This window comes from Anastrepha ludens, chromosome 3 (genome assembly GCF_028408465.1).
Source record: "Anastrepha ludens isolate Willacy chromosome 3, idAnaLude1.1, whole genome shotgun sequence".
Taxonomy (NCBI): domain Eukaryota; kingdom Metazoa; phylum Arthropoda; class Insecta; order Diptera; family Tephritidae; genus Anastrepha; species Anastrepha ludens.
Window position 1 is genome coordinate 54,340,009 of NC_071499.1, and position 18,139 is coordinate 54,358,147.

The window sequence follows — 18,139 nt, forward strand, 5'->3', positions numbered from 1 at the left end:
TTCAGCGGCAAAAAAAAGGAAGGGTTTTCTTCATTGCATCGTGGCGGGTGATGAAAAATGGATTCATTACAATAATCCAAAGAAAAGAAAGTCATGGAAACGTCATCGCCTCGGCCGAATATTCACGCTGCGAAGGTTATGCTATGTATTTGGTGGGACCAAGTTGGTGTTATTTATTATGAACTGTTAAAACCAAGCGAAGCCAGCACTGGGGATCGATAGCGACTTCAATTGATGCGATTGAGCCGAGCACTGCCACAATACGCGGAGAGGCGTGAAAAAGTGATTCTACAAGATGACAACGCTCGGCCTTACGTTGCCAAACCCGTTAAAATCTACCTGGACACACTGAAATGGGAAATCCTACCCCACCCGCCATATTCTCCAGATATTGCGTCGTCCGATTATCACCTGTTTCGATCGATTGCAAATGGTCTAGCTGCCCAGCAGTTCCATTCATATGAAGAAATCAAAAAAAGGCTTGATCCGTGGATAGCCTCAAAAGATGAACAGTTTTACCGCGACGGTATACGAGATCTACCAGAAAGATGGGAAAAAGTAGTAGCCAGCGATGGGCAATACTTTCATTGATTCACTTGTAACCATTTTTTTCAGAATAAAGTTGTATTTTCATCGAAAAAACAGCGAGAACTTAGAATATTAGATAATATTTAAAATTTAGTTCAATAGCTCATTTAGTAACAATTTGAAGTGGTACTTTTTTGAAGAAAAATCTAGGCCAATATAATTTGAAAGCAAATTAAATTCTTTGAAAGTTCTAGAAATTGGTGCATTGGAAACAAAATTGGTTCAAATCTTACCTAATCAGAAAGAATCATGATTTCGTCTGCTTCGCTGAGGAATATTGAAATTAGTTTTCGGGGGATCAATCGCCCAACTTATGCAATCGAAAACGAAAGTGAGGGAGAGAATATATATATGTATACAGTCGTCTCCCGTTAATTCGAAATTCGAGGGACTTAAAATATTGCAAAATATCGAGTGTTTGAAATATTAAATGGTTTGAAATTTTTGAGAGAAAATAAATAAAACTCCGAATTATCAAGTTTTTTTTTTATTTAACTGCTAATGTTTTACATATTCATAATGTGAATTAATTAGTCTTTGAAAATAATTCATTTATACGGGTTTGCTTCGAAGCACATTGCTGCTGCTCAGACTTTTCAATAATTTTTTAAGGGAACGCCACTAAGTCACCTGAGTCCTCTAAATGGCTGAGAACCGGTTAACGGTCTGATTTGGGTCCTACCTTTGCATTCTGTACATCTTGGTTATAGCTACGCTCAAGTCATGCAGAACACCAGATAGAGATCGGAAAAGAGCCTTAGTATACAAGTATATTAAAGCTTGTAAGAGCAAACGCTTCATACCCTTGGTGAGAATTGTAGTGATAAGTGAAGACTCATATAGCTCACTACCACTTATTTAAGTAAAAACTTAGTTCTAGTGCACTGGTTCTAGTGCATTGCTTTACATATGCAGAGATAATAATTGACAGTTATTTGACTAAACCGTAATACCCTGCTACATGGCTTTAACGTGCTAGGGGTAGTCAGTATTTTCAACAAATTTTTTTTGACATTTTTTTAAAGCATAATACCCTAAAAATATTGTGCGAAAATTTAAAGTAAATCCGACAAATACTTTTCGAGTTATTCAACAACTAACAAAGGGCGTTTGGGTGTTCCGGAGCGTTCGAGAGCAAGTAGCTGGATGCTGCACGTTTCAAAGTGGCAGATAACGATAAGACTCGAGAAGGTAGAATACTAAGTAGGCAACAGGTATTCGATATTTTGAAAGCTACTGTGACGGCTGAAAAACTATTATATGGCCTAGGAATAGATGATACAGAGTAAGTAATTAAATAATTCGTATAAGTCTACATAAATCGATAGCAAAACTTTAAATGCGTTTTTCTCAAAACCATGTTTTTTGAACTGGTGATCACTGTAACTTAAATACCGCTTAGTAGAATTCAATAAAATTTATACTTTTTTTGAAGAACATAAAAAACTTGTGCTTGATAGAAGGATTTTCGTTTAAAAAATTTCAATTTTTTTTTTTAATTAATTATCGGTTTTTTCTCGAAAATGTGAAAAATATTTGCTGAGGCCGCCATATTGTTAATTTTGTAAAAAAAATCGTCGATCAACAAAACTAATTTCTCTTGTCCGATTGATTTTAGATGCATCTCCAAGGACTTGTAATGATCACCGCAAGAGACTTCTGGAGAAACGGGCTCCACACAAGCAGCGACAACTTTTACAATTATTCATATTTCATATTTTTGAAATTTTGCTAAAGTCGAAACATTATGTATTTATGCTAAAATCATAATTTTTTCGTGTCTCTGACTACCCCTAACCTTTTAATGAGAATCTTTGTGCGGCTCCTTGTAGCCAGTTTTTCTTTAACTTTTTACTTTTACCATTTTTTTATTATTAAAAATCAAATATGCAAGGCTTATAAAAATATATTTGCGTATTAATATTGGACTCACCATTAAAGGTAAAATAAATATATGACTAAGCCTAAGGTCCCACAATCGTGTAGGACCTTTTTGTGGGCTCCACATTTTGGAGCTGTGCGCTATGTTGTTGAATCTGAAAATAAACAAAAATAATAATAATTAAAAATAATAATTTGTGAAAAGGTGAAAATGTGCGTTTACATAAATTCGTTGGTATAGAAATATCAGGAAGATTTAAAAGTACATAAAAATATCTAAGTTGAGAGAAGAACTTTTCATACAAATCTATAGAGATGAAATACACGAAATAAGTCAGTTTGGGCAGAATGCATTGAAAATTTGCTTAAGCCCAACAGTGAAGAGTAAAAAGGGCCCAGATGCAAAATTTCAAATTAATTACAATAGTAAAGAGTGGTTAAGTTTCAAGGGCCGGTGTTGATTTTGAATAAAATACAACCTTTTTAAAAAATTATTGTTATTTGTCTTTATTATGATAATATTGGTTTAATTGAATTACGTATAGAACAAAATATTGGCCAAATAGCCGCCGCGGCCTCGGCGGCACACCTCCATTCCATGTTCCAAATTTTCGACGACGCTGAGGCATAATTGAGGTTCTATGCCGTTAATGTGCCGAACTATCTCATCCTTTAGCTCTTGAATTGTTGCTGGCTTATTGACGTACACCTTTTCTTTCAAATAACCCCAAAGAAAGAAGTCCAACAGTGTCAAATCACATGATCTTGGTGGCCAATTGACATCGTCGCGACGTGAGATTATTCGGCCATCAAATTTTTCGCGCAAAAGAGCCATTGTTTCGTTAGCTGTGTGACAAGTGGCACCGTCCTGTTGAAACCACATATCGTCCCCATCCATAACTTCCAATTCGGGCCATAAAAATTCGTTATAATCTCACGATAGCGAACACAATTCACAGTAACGGCCTGACCGGCCTCATTTTGGAAAAAATTCGGCCCAATGATGCCGCCGGTCCATAAACCGCACCAAACAGCCACCCGCTGCTAATTGCCGAATCCACTGAGGTGAAAATGTGCTTCATCACTGAAGATGATTTTCTTCGAAAATTGGTCATTCACTGTTGCCATTTCCTGCCCGTTTTCATAATAAACCTAAATAAATTTAACGCCTTGTTCGATTGTGCATCTTTCTATGGTTCAAATTGAGTTAGTCTGAAATTGAAAAATGTCAAATGAAATGCAGAAAAAGACTTGACGTTTAGGTGTGGTTTACATTCAACATGGGCCTTGGAAATTTAACCACCCTTTATAACTGAGCCACTTAGGTTTCTAGCGGACTGTTGAATTGTTTCAAGAGCTTTTTCGCAAAACCGTGAAAACCATAAAAATCTAGGTTTTGAAGTCATCAAATATTCTTCCATAATTTTTGGAAGTTTTAGAAAAAACTCTCGTTGCATTGTACATTTCGTTCAAAGTATGTTTTCTCGTTCAAAGTATGTTTTCTCAATTTATGTGCAACAGGCTTTGATTTATTCCATAGATGGGCACTTTGCTATAGCAGTAACAATGCAGTAAATGTAATTTTTTACTTATATTGATTTTTATTTTGCATTGCAAGTAAACCTTTACTGATTAGTGGGGAAAAATGCAACAAACATATTTTTTTGCTTTGCCTTATAGTCAAAAATGTACTGTTTATTGGTAGTCCAAATGTAATGTACCCTCAACTGGGAAATTAAATCATTTATGTAGTCAATAAATGTTTTTAGTTTTAGCTGATCTTCTTTTCCTCAGAAAAAGAACTTATGGCACAATAAATGCAAAAGAGAACTTAAAACCGAAAATATTCAACAAAGCTTCAAGCAAAATTATGTGAAAATATTGGGTTTGGGAATAAGTTCATAGCGATTTTATATTTTGTTTTATTTCACAAGGGTAAGTATTCATTGGATAGAACTCTTTGTGCTCTACAAAACCATGTTTTTTATATTTTTGAGTTATTTAATTTTTTATTAGTTTTGAGGCTTAGAAATGAAATACCCAGTAGGCAAGAATAAACATTTTTGGCACCTGCTCTTATTTGCTCTTCATCGAGGTCAAAAAGCCGCTGAAGCAGTCCGAGACATTTGCGGCGTATGTGGAGAAGGAGTCATAGGCGAGTATACAGCACGGAAATGGTTTGCAAAGTTCAAAAAAGGCGACTTTGATGTCGATGATACGTTCCGCAGCAGAATACCTTTTGAATTCAATGAAGAACGTCTCAAATCACTTTTGAAGGAGAACGGTCGTCAAAACAGCCGTGAATTGGCGGAAAAAATGAGCTGCGATCGTAAAAGGATTCTTAATCTCCTCCAGTCGATGGAATTTACCGAAAAACTGCGAACCTGAATGCCTCTTGAGCTCAACAAAACAAAAAAAAAAACAAAGATAGTCGCCTTCAAAATGCTTCTCAGCATCTCGCCCGCCATCGAGCAACACGCAGAACAACAAACAACACTTTTTGTACCGAATCGTCACGTGAGATGAGAAATGGTGGCTATACCTCAAAGGTGTGGGTGGCTCCTGAAGATATACCAAAGCCGAGAGTCAAACCGGATCTTCTGCCAAAAAAGATCATGATATGTGATTGGTGAGACTGGGAGGGCATGGTGCACTGGGAAATGCTCGAAAAGAATGCCACGGTCAACAAGGAGCTCTACATTGCCAGCTACATCGCGTGTGTGATGATATTCGACTGAAAATACCTGATCGACATGGTCAAACCATACTCCGTCACGGCAACGCCAGGCCCCATGTTGCACAAGTCATTAAAGTCGTCAAAGTCGCATTCCAAGAGCTCCAATGGGAGGTCCTTCAGCATCCGCCGTATTCGCCGGACTTTGCACCGCCCGATTACCGTTTTTTCCGCTACCTTCCGGGCCATTTGAAGAGTGTTATCTTCGATAACAAAGAACATAAAAACTGGCTTAACAACTTCCTTCACACCAGACCAGGCGATTTTTGACGGAACGGCATCAAAAAATTAATCGAGAGGTGGGAATAGGTTGTAAACAGCAGTTAATTGATTAACTTATTCATATAATTATTGTTTTTTGTTCAAATAAAAGTCTTTAGTAAAAAGGCTACGAACTTATTCCCCAATCCAATATGTACTCGTATGCATTGCTTTTTGTATTAAAACGGAAACGAAAACAAAATCGTTGAAACATATCCATGTTTGTTAAAAAGTCAATATCAATGTTGCTGTTTTTACTATAAAAAGGTATTTTTCTGCCTACATTTCATATGCTTCGCATGAAACTAATATACAAATCCTGAGAAACAATCCCGCAATATCCGGGATTTAAAAAATACCGAAATCTCGTGTATGCCGAATTGGCATCTGTAGGATGTATGCTATTTAGTTCATTTAAAGAAAAATTTTGAGGACAGGGTACTGGTGCGGTATTATGTTGCTGGAGGGAGGCGTAACTGCCACTTGGACGCACGTAATGCAACCTGAATATTGTATTTACCTTAGTACGTACATATTTCCCATGAAATTACGTAAAATATGCACTGATGCGTATTTATATATATTTGTGTATGTGCCTACAAGTGGCTGTCAGAAGCGACTATTATGTAGCTAATTTGCCAAGCAGACAGTTAGCAGTGAATTCCCATTGAGTTTAATGAGTGCATACTTAAGTGTACTCACCCTTACCCCTCATCACTGCCCATCCCTTAGCTCTGGCATTTCATTGTTGCAACATTCACCTACTAACCAGCAACTATTTATAGCAACAACAAAGCACAACAGCAAAAATAATAGCAACCAAGCTGAATACTTGAAATTGCAACGAATTTTAATGATCTTAACCCACTTTGAAGGAAACTGCAGTGAAGTGAATGAGAAGTTACTTAGACGGAGTAGCAACTAAGCAGTTGGGGTTGCCAGCACCCGAAGTGCTGATTATGTGAATGCGAGCAGACGTGTGCAGTGTGACGAAAAAGCAGAGTGCGCAGAGTTCCGCACAGAGCGCGTGTATGGGTTCGTGTAGGTGTGCCTGTGTGTATGGGTACAGTGCGCGCACGTTGCATGCCACATTCACTAGGCAAATGAATACGTTTAATTTGGTATAGAATTTAAAACGATTCATTTCAATTTTCCACAGACGCCCACACGCACACACTCACACCCACATGTGCGCATATGTGGCGAGACAAGCGCACTCTGTGTACTTTAAGTAGCTGAGTGCCGCAGAATAATGCTTTTTGCTGCATGCACCCACTGCCAACAGCGTATGCAACAAATGCAAGGCATGGGCACAACTACAACTACAACAACCATATCAATAATACTGTGTAGTTTTATGGCAAGCTTATAAATATTACTATCGTCATGCGGCAAAAAAAGCACACACACACGCACACCCAAGGCGAGGGTCTCGGTCGCCGTTGCTGTGGCAACATAAGTGCCGATGTTGGCGTTACATTTTGACTGCGTTGAACTTTTTATGGTCGCGGCGCGTTGCTCGCATTTCACAATCGTTTGCCGCATACCGCATGCCGCATGCCACACACCACACGCCAAACGCCACACGGCAACTAGTTGCAGTTGGCGGCATTTTGGTTGCATGTTTGCCACACATATTAACATTGTTGTTGTTGTTTCAGCTGGCTGCCGCTTTAAGTGCTGTGAAATCGTTGCAATTGCTTGCTTGTTGTGGCATAATTTATTGTTGGCAACAATGGTGATCGTTGCGGCTGCCAGGCGATATCCAGTTACCCACGCAACTCGAGCAAACCTATGTGTAGATGTGTGTGCACACAAACATTCATACACTTCGTTCTGCTCTGTTATGCACCGCCTATAGTTGCAATAATGCCTCGTGGCAGCAATTGTTATTTGACTCTTTGTAGGTGCACTGCATTGTTGTTGGCAGCGTGCGGCGCGTGGTGTTTTGTTACTGATTGATTAAAGTTGATACGGTTTGTTGTGCATGTATGTATGTATGTATGTGGAAGCACATACATGGATTCGCCACACAACTCCAGACCACAAAACCATGCACCACCTCACAGCACAACACCACCAACAATGGCACAGCGTCGCTGTTTGTATTTGTATTAGTTGGCAAACGGTTCAAACGCTCACTCATTTCCAGCAACAGCGCCAATATGTAAGTACTTGTAGGCGTTATTTGTTGTTGCGCCTGCTGTTAGAGGTGCCTTACTCCACAACGACTGACGACTGACTCGCCGACTGCACTTAATGCACCGTGATTGTTGGCATTTAATTAAGTAATCAAGGCTGCACGCAGTGTGGCTGCCACCGAGGAAAGATAGCGAAAGTGGGGAAGCAGGTGCAGTAAGTAGCTGTTGTAGTTCACATCGCAGTGACTCCAAATGGATGAGCGCAATTAAAATACTGTCAGCTGCTGAAATTTGTAAATAAATTCAATTTACTGTTACCAAGTGCTTGTGCATGTGTGTGAGTCTTTTGGGTCCTCATATAAGCGCCGGTGGTCAACCAGCCATGCATTGGCCCATTAGCAGTCAGGCAGGCTGCATTTTTGAAAAATTTGTTGCTAATTAGTGGGTGGACTTGTGGTGCGATTTGAGTTACAAATAATTGAGGTGTTCCGTGAAATTTCAATAAATTCGGTTTATGCTGGCGGGCAATGAAATGGAGCTGCATGGCTGGCAGTTGTGAATAATGTCCACTAGTGTAGTTACATTAAATTACATCAAAAAATTAGGAATTAATTATTATTATCATTCACCTCTACAAGTTGTGATTGAGTTTAAAAATCACTGCAGCAATTTTTTTTTTGCACCGAACAATAATTGTTGTTAAATCTTCTAATAGAGAATTTGAAGCACAAGATTTGGTATTTCTTGTATTTGTGATACTTGAATAAGTATTAAAAAATATCTATACTAACTACAATACTACAATAACAGGCCTCACTGTAGGTTAGTTAAGGTTGAAATGGTTTCCCATAGAGAGGGCACACTTGGTCGAAAATCAAAAATTCGTCCTGTGTGATACCACTGTGAAGGAGATAAGGAGATAAGAAGGCTGGGAAGAAAGGAAGCAGCGTAAGCGTTGGGCTTTATCCAAAGAAAAGCTATGTGAAGGTTTCAGTTTGCATAGGAGGACATAAGATATATATTGGCAATTTGTGTAACTGTATAAAATTTCATTATGTTAGCATTTGTGGTTTCGGAGAAAAACGGTTTGGAAATTTTAGTTTATATGGGAGGTACTCCCCTTTAACTGAGACCCTACACCCAATCCTTAATTGGCGCTATTTCACCGTCGACCAAATATTAACACTGTGGCAGATCCTGGAGAAGAACCATGAGGACCAAGCTAACACCGAACACCTACAGCCTCACAGATCCAAGTTAGCAACTTCCTATGTGATCAAGGACTTAATTTATCTTGACTCCGCCATTGCCAGCAACAACGATGTCAGCCTTGAAATCTAGCGAAGGATAGCTCTTGCCAAGAGGTGCTACTTTGGGCTAGTGAGCAATTAAGTAGTAAAGTCCTCTCTTGACGAACGAAACCAACACTCTATAAGACGTTCGTCATACCGGTGCTTCCCTATGGCGCTGAAGCCTGGACAGTCAAACTATCAAATGCAGCCACACTTGAAGTTTTCGTGGGGAAAGTACTTTGCAAGATTTTTGGCCCTACTCGCATAGATGACGGTTACTGCATTCGACAGAACCACGCGCTGAATTTACGGAGACATTGGCATAGTCAAACGAGTTACCCTGCAGCGATTAAGGTGGCTGGGTCATGTCCTCCGTATTGAAGGAACTGCTCCGACGAAGAAGGTGTTTGAAATTGTAATTAGCGGTCGTATCCGGTGGAAGGACCAAATTGAATATGACCAGCCTTCTATTGGCTTAAGAAAATGGATAAGGTGTGCGGAAAACAGAGGACTAAAGTCTACATACAGCAGCATATTTTACAATATTATTTCCCAGAAGGTATACAATAATTGAAAAAGCCAGTTAATGGAGTTTTTCAGAATTCATATTTATTCATAAATATAAAAAAATTAAATTATAAATATATTATTAAAAAAACAACAAAAAGTCGGTATGCCAAAAGTCCACATACATCCATCTGATTTGGTTTACTCAAGCAAAGCAAGCGTTGAAAAAGTAGCTGTAAAGTACTGTTATTCGAGAATTTCAGTTGATAAATCGACGTTGGTATTACATACATACATACATGCTATAATTCGTATGAAAATAAAAGCGAACCGGCCGCTCAAAGAAGCTGTCCACAAAAGATGTAAGCTCCATATTAAAGGGAATTAGTGCTCCGAAATTTGTCCAACATATCGCCAAGATATCCAGAAAAAGTGTTCAAGAACTTTTAAAATATATCTTAATAATAGCGGTATTTCAGCAGGACACCACGTAAAAGGCCTCTGATTCGCGTCGCGTCGCCTTCGGCTTGAGTTTGCACGAGCACATATTGGCAAGGGAATGAATTTCTGGTCTAAAGTTATCAAAGTTCAATATAATTCGAAATGATGGTCGGACTAAAATATGGAGAAGAAGAAATACGGATATGGAAATGAAAAGTTTGATATCTACTATCAAGTACGGCGGAGGTAGCGTAAGGGTTTGGGCAGCTATAGCTGCGTCTGGCGTTGGAAAGATGACCTTTATGAAAGGTACTATGGACCAATACAAATGGTAGTGTAAGGCTGTCTTTGAGAAAACGTTGGGACTTTCTGCTAGCAAGAATCTATATATCTACACAGCTATGATAAGACCTATTATAAACTATGCATCAGGAGTCTGGATGAATCTGGATGGGCTCTCTCGTGGGAGCCAGGAAGACTTTATGGAGACTACAACGCACTGTGGCCATTGTTGCACCAGAGTTTTCCCGGCATTCGATGCTCCGGTTAGTCTACCACCGCTTGATGTTTTCGTCCAAGGAAGGCCTTGAAGGCCATCTGAGTTTCAAGCGGAGGTGTATGTTGTTCAAGAAGCAATGAAGAAGCAATGGAGAAGCAGATCTGTATGTGTCTGCAGCGACAGCAAAGCTGCGCTCATGACCATAGAACCTTAGACAGCCCTCCACCCACTTCAAGAGAAGTTGAGTCCTATAAATCCAGGCTGAATTATATCGGTAGCCATAATATCCTGTCGCTAACATGGGAGCCGATTAACGTGGGTCTCGTGGGTAACAAGACTCTGACTGAGGCCAACTTCTTTGGCCCGGAACCCGTTCTGTCACTGCTTTCTGCAGCCATCAAAGCCACAGTTAGCAAATGGGTTACTTCAACCCACAAGCAAGCTTGATAGGTTGAGAGATGCCGCAGTTGGACAAAACTGATGTTACCTGTTATGTCCGACCGACTGTCGCAGATCTTACTGTTATTAAGCACAAAGAACTGTAGGCAGCTGGTTGGACTGATGACGGGCCACTTTCTATGGGCGAAGCACATGGAAAAGGTGGGCATCTCAGACAGTGCACTCTGCCCAGCATATGGAGAAGAGGATGAAACGGCGAACCACTTTCTGTGCGTCTGCCGACCTTCGCACGAAGCAGGTTTGAGGTCTTCGGCACTGATGTGTTTAGAAGCGACCATCTTGGCTCCTTGGCACCACAAGATCTACTCAGATTTCTTCGGAGATCGGGTAGATTTAAAGAAAATTAAAAGGGAATCCAAGTGTAGTAGTATGGACTTAATTCATGTCTGAGTGCTGCATTTACTAGTTGTCCCGACTAAAAAAAAGAAAGAAATAGTTTTAAAATGAATTCATGTGCTTTCTTAAGCTAATTGAACTGCATGTAAACTTTTGTCACACCGCTTCTTTTTGTTGTTTTGTTAATTTTGTTGTTGTAAAGAAGTTAAATAATTTAATTTTTATTAATTCATGAATAAATAATTATAAATTCTAAAACAAACTACATTTTTTCAAATATTCTATACCTTCTAGAAAATATGAAAATATGATGCTATATGCAGACTTAAGTCCTTCACTGTATATATACACTCATACACATATACATATGTATGTCTGCATAACAATTCGAAAATTTGAATTTACGTGTTGCCCTAAAGCGTACAACCGACGAGACATCTTTATTTCTGCACAGCCTTGCGGTTAAGCTACTATTTTCCAAAAAATTTGCGCTAAGTACATAAACAAAAACAAAAACAATCCAAGTTTGTACTTTATGTTATGTGTATGAAGAAGTATCATGACTGTGCCAGTCGCCCAATGTACAGGTAGTATGCGCCGATTGAAATTTAAACCCTCAATTTGTTGTAAAAAGCACGAGTACAGCAACAATAACAAGCAGGAACGCACTTGTTGCGGTCGCTTTTTACTCGCCGCCTTTGCTTTGTACGGTTTTTGTTTTTTGTTTTTTTTTTTTTTAATTTTGAAGACCATCCAAGTTTAGCGGCATTCTGTAGTGGAATCCTTTCTCCTTTTGCGCTGGAGCGCTCAAATTTGTTTATTTTTCAGCAACACGATCATCATCATCATTTAAGAATTGTTATGACGATCGTGCCGATTGCGTACTTTAATAGTTTTAAGCGTTGCAGTGCATAAATACTTATTCAACAGCACCGACTTTACTTTGCATTCACCACTCTTGACATTCTATGGCCTTTTATTAGCTGTTCGCGCAACGGGCCATTATGCGATCTTGCGTTTGTGCGGCGCATTTGTAACTTTACAAATTGTTTCGGTTATGGGTCACGAATTATTTTTCGTTTAAGTTTTCTTCTTTCCTCTGCATCACTTTTATGCTCGGTTTTCCTACAGTTCGAATGTCGTTGGTGCATTTTTTTTGTGTTTTTTTTTCAGCTGCTACCAACAGCCTACCTTTGAGTGGGCTTTCAAACTTATCGTTTTGTTTTTATTTACAAGTACGTACGTATGTATGTATTTATTAGCTTTGTGTATACGTGTAATATTTTTTGCATTTGCTTGTCTTCCTGTTGCATTCGCATTCGCATGCACGCTTTGTTTGCACAGGCTTTTGTTTTTGGGTTATTGGTGCAATTCAAACTTGATCTTCACTGATCTTTGGCTACCTTCCAGCAATACACATTTTTTCGCTTTTTTGTACTTTTACTTTAGTTTGGGCATTTTGGCGTTTTTTTGTTTTTGCCGTTGTTGTTGTTCTTCATTTGCTTTTGCAGCCACATTTATCGTTTTAGTTTACGTGCCGCAATTCATTGAAGAACAGTTTTCAACCTCAGTTGATCTGTTGATCGGTTGCACACATATGTACATGTGAATTTGTGTATGTGTATGGCTTTGTGTTTGTGTACGTTTAGGTGTGTATCGATCTGTTGTTTGTCCGATTACTGATTGCTGGCATAAATTTAATGAGTTGCCCTTGAGGTGAGCAGTAACTGATAACGGTAACCGACAAGAGCATTGATTTCATTGTTTGAGGTGGTTTTCGGATTCCCAAGCATGCAAATATGGCTGAATACGGTGACGTGCAATGAAATATGGCCATGTTTTTAAAGCAACAAATTTTATCAAAACTCCTAAGTGGTTTAAGGATTTTTCTTTTTGCGGTATTTTGTATTTACATTTATTTATGGTATTTATTTAGCCAAATGAAGAAAATTCTTGCTGACTATAGAAAAAACTGATGGTCTCAGGTCCCTTCCCATCACTAATGGCTGAAATTTTGGAAGGTGCACTGGCTACACTCAGCAGATGGGCCGCCAGTAGCGATCTCAGAGTCAACTCTGACAAACCGGAGTTGATGCTATTCACCAGAAAATACAAGCCTCCACCTTTTAAGCTTCCTAGACTTAACAACCAGTGTCTTACACTTTCATCGTAAGTCAAGTATCTTGGTGTAATACTTGACCCCAAGCTCCACTGGAAGCTGCACATAGAAAATCGAGTTAAGAAGGCCAATATAGCCTTCTACGCCTGTAAATCTATGTTCGGCAAAAAATGGGGTCTCAAGCCACGTGTCGTACTTTGGATGTACAACTTAGTGGCTCTGCCAATTTTGACATACGGTTGCCTAGTTTGGTGGTTAGCTCTTCAGAAGGGCTACACTAAATTAGAGAGAGTGCAGAGAACTGCATGTGTGGGCATCACTGGTGCCTGTAAAACATGTCCCACCGCTGCGCTCAACGTTATTCTCCACTTAATTCCTGTGGATCTGCAGGTTAAATACATTGCTGCTCAGAGTGCTATTAGACTGAAGGAGTTTGGCCTTTGGAGACAACTCCCTGTAGGACATAGCAGCATCTTGAAGCAGATCTCCCCTTCCTTCTCTGATATTCGCACCGACCTCTCCATCCGCAAACTGTGCTTTGAGGGTTGTGCTAGGGCTATCTTTCCGAGCAGGCAAGATTGGAAAGAGGGGAGAGTTGTTGCGGATATAGATGCCTCTGTTTTCACTGACGGATCCAAAATGGAGTCTGGAGTGGGAGCGGGGGTCTACTCTAAATCAGCCAGCATTTCGGTCTCCTATAAACTGCCGAAGACAAGCAGCGTCTTTCAAGCAGAGGTTTTCGCGATCCTGCAGGCATGCAAAATGCTTCGGGATCGCTGTTGGGAGGGAGACATTAATATTTTTTCCTATAGCCAAGCTGCAATCAAGGCACTGTCGTCGCCGTATTGTAGCTCTCTTCTCGTGAACTCCTGTAAGGAGGAACTTAAACGCCTCGAACGTGCAGGAAACATTTCCCTCATCTGGGTTCCTGGGCACAGGAATATAGAGGGAAATGAAATTGCCGATGAGCTTGCCAGGAAGGGGGCGGCAGAACCGGATCCAGCTGCCCTCTTCTCAGACATCGGTCTCCCCTTGGCTGTCGTTAAAGGGAAACTACACAACTTCTTTCTAATAAAAGCGCAACACAGAGGTCTATCTCATCGCGTGCCATTTCAAAAGCACTATGGCCTCAATACAATATAAACAGAACGCTTAAGGAGATGGGAACCCCCCGCCATTCAATTTCCAAACTCATTGCGGTGATCACTGGCCACTGGGAGATCGGCACTTACGCGGAGAAGCTTGGAATTCCGTACAACCCCCATTGCAGAAGCTGTGGGGATCCTACAGAGAAAGAGACTGTGGAACACTCTCTCTGCAGATGTCTGGCTTTGGCGGCTAGGCGCTTGAGATTCCTCAGTGTCCCCTTTGGGGATGACTTGATGAAATTCTCCAGCCTAGATCCTTTTTCTCTCCTCCGCTACATCAACAGCACTGAATGGCTGTAGACGGTTTTATCTCCTTTATTATGGTATCAAAACGGCACGTAAGTGCTACTTGCAGCGTACCTGGGGTACTCTTGCCATCTTACCTACCTAACTACCTACCTATAGAAAAACCTATTTAATACTATTTAAAAATAATTATATTAGGTGTGCAACTAAGTTCTCGCTGTTTTTTTTTTTGATGAAAATACAACTTTATTCTGAAAAAATGGTTACAAGTGAATCAATGAAAGTATTGCCCATCACTGGCTACTACTTTTTCCCATCTTTCTGGTAGATCTCGTATAATGTCGCGATAAATCTGTTCATCGTTTGAGGCTATCCACGGATCAAGCCATTTTTGGATGTCTTCATATGAATGGAACTGCTGGGCAGCTAGACCATTTGCAATCGATCGGAACAGGTAATAATCGGACGGCACAATATCTGGAGAATATGGCGGGTGGAGTAGGATTTCTCATTTCAGCGTTTCCAGGTAGGTTTTAACGGGTTTGGCAACGTGAGGCCGAGCGTTGTCATGCTGTACAGGTAGAATCACTTTTCCATACCTCTCAGCGTATTGCGGACGCTTCTCACGCAGTGCTTGCCTCAATCGCATCAATTGAAGTCGATACCGATCCCCAGTGATGCTTTCGCTTGGTTTTAACAGTTCATAATAAATAACACCAACTTGGTCCCTCCAAATACATAGCAAAACCTTCGCAGCGTGAATATTCGGCCGAGGCGATGACGTTTCCATGACTTTCTTTTCTTTGGATTGCTGTATTGAATCCATTTTTCATCACCCGTCACGATGCAATGACGAAACCCCTTCCTTTTTTGCCGCTGGAGGAGTTGTTCACAGGCGAAAAAACGACGTTCAACATCCCTTGGTTTTAACTCACAAGGAACCCAAGTTCCCTGTTTCTGAATCATTCCCAAAGTATGCAATCGCTTGGAAATGAATTGGCGGGTAACTCCTAATACTGAAGCAAGCTCTTCTTGCGTTTGACACGGATCCTCATTGAGCAATGCCTTCAATTCAGCGTCTTCGAAGGTTTTTGGCCTTCCCTCACGCGGACGGTCGTCAACATTAAAATCACCGTCTTTGAAGCGACGGAACCAATCTCGACACGTTGTTTCACTTAAAGCAGCATCTCCATAAACTTTTTGTAGCTCTCGATGCGCTTCAGCGGCCGCTTTTTCGAATGAAAAAGGAAAATCAACACTTCCCTCAAATGACGATTATCCGGCACAAAATCAGACATTTTCACAAAACCAAAAGTATATGATACCAAAACAAAATCACTAATGTGCCGAAGCAGTTTGTTTACCATATGTCTAAGCTTAGTTTATGACGCTTGGGTTATGTTAGAATCGACTAGCACACACTGCTGGCGGCATCTATTGACAAACAGCGAGAACTTAGTTGCTCACCTACTATTATATAATAGGCATGTACAGCCGCAAGGCAGGTTAGTATCTGCACTTATCAATCCATTCACGAACTCGGTACCCTCGTCACTGCTCGCAGTTGTAGTTTTGAAGTGGTAGATCACTCCGCTTACTTGGAGTGAATCGGCATTAACACCAATAATAAAAGTAGCCTTGAAATCCAATGAAGATTTTTCTCGCCAGCAGTGCTATTTTGTACGAAGTAGGCTGAGTTGCAAAATCATCGCTTGATAAAAAAAATCCCATCTATCCCCCACGCGTCCGTCCTATCCATTGACCAAAAACTTGCACAAAGGCGACATCCAAACGGTCCTTAGACTGCGTAAGAGCGAGTTGCTACGAAAGATTTATGGATATTTGCGTGTTGGCGACAGTAAATATCGATAGGGGCATACAGCTTGGAGCCTCCGTATAGAGGAGCAATCAAAGAAATATTTATTGTGTTTACTTATTCAAATGAAATACCTCCTTGATCAACAATTTCACGGAACATGATAACGCACCGTCGTAGAGTACCATCATCATCCGTGCATTTTTGACTAAGAACGAAACGAATGCCATCCAATATTCATCGAAATCACCGGATGTGGCTCCTTGTGATTTTTTTCGACTGATCGAGTCAAAAAAAACACCACAAGGAACGCATTTTATCAGCCGAAAGGAAGTAATGGAAAGATCGAAGACGCTATTACGAGAGCTGAGTCAAGCGCTGGCACACGTGCGTTGCAGTTGATGGGGAGTAGCTTGAAGGCGATAATATCAATTCTGAAGAATAAATTTGTATTTTGAATTTCCTGAATATATTCCGCAAATTTTTTTTTTCCAGACTGATCTTATTGATATATTTTAACGTATAAATAAATATACTACTCAACACATGGGCTGAAAAGTCCCGGGCCGCACACATAGATGCCGCTAGCTTTACTGCATTCACCTTTTTTCACTTAGTGCTAACCATACACATACAGCTGTTGAAATTTCATGATATTACATTTATTAATTCACGAGTTATTGGGCTAAGATTGACGGTACTTTTGTTATTTGCAAAACAATGAATCAAAAAGAATTTCGTGTTTGAATTTTACACTGCTTCTTGATTGGGAAAAATAGCGATCAATCTAAACAGTAACTTGAAAAGTGTTATGGGGTCACCGCTCCAACAGAAACAACAATAAAACTATGGTTCCCTGACTTCAAATGTGGTCGTAGAGACACAGATGGCGCACAACGCAGTGGACGTTCAAACGAGGCGGCAACACCAGAAAATATCACAAAAATCGTTTTGAACGATCGAAAAGTGAAGTTGCGTAAGTTAGTTGATATCGTAGAGATATCAAAAGAAAGCGTTGGCTTTATATTGCATGAGCATTTGACTACAAAAAAGCTCTCTTCAAAGTGGGTGCCGCGTTTGCTCACTATTGACCAAAAGACGTGTTGATGATTATGAGCACTGGCAAAACAACAAGTATTGAACTTCGAATTGCTCCCACAACCACTATTGCTCCCCGCGACTACTAGCAGGTTCGTAGACCTGAAAAATTTGCTCGCCGGTAAGAAATTTCGCTTGAACGAAGAGGTTATGCTGAAACTGAGGCCTATTTTGAGGCAAAAGATAAATCGTTCTACAAAAGTGGTATTGAAATGTTAGAGCGGTGCTGGAATGATTGCGTTATTCTTGATGAAAACTATGCTAAATGAATAAAGCTAAAAAAATGTGTTTTCCTTATTAGGCCCGGGACTTTTCAGCCCATGTTTTATAAAAAACAGTGCTAACTATGACTTTTTCGTTCTGCTTCGTTTTTGTTTTTTATTAATCAGTTATGCTATTGTAATAATCCTTCCAAACACTTATCGCCTTCACGAACTATTTTTACATTGAAAATCTTTACCGGCGCCAATCTCCTTTTCTTGTAAACAAATTTGCGGTTTTGATTTATATGAAATTCGCGTATAAATGCACTACTTAACCGTCGTTGAAAATAACTGTTTTTGTGGTGATTTT

The 18,139-nt window shown here is 40.0% G+C and overlaps 1 protein-coding gene across 1 annotated transcript in view; it reads right to left on the bottom strand.

Moving 5' to 3' along the window:
* Positions 1-18,139, bottom strand: part of LOC128857959 (uncharacterized) — a 90,108-nt gene that overhangs the window by 25,854 nt on the left and 46,115 nt on the right. The window contains exon 3 of the mRNA XM_054093820.1: positions 2,522-2,624. Within this exon, the coding sequence (XP_053949795.1) occupies positions 2,522-2,596 (75 nt within the window). The 5' untranslated portion in view covers positions 2,597-2,624. The remainder of the gene's footprint in view (positions 1-2,521; positions 2,625-18,139) is intronic.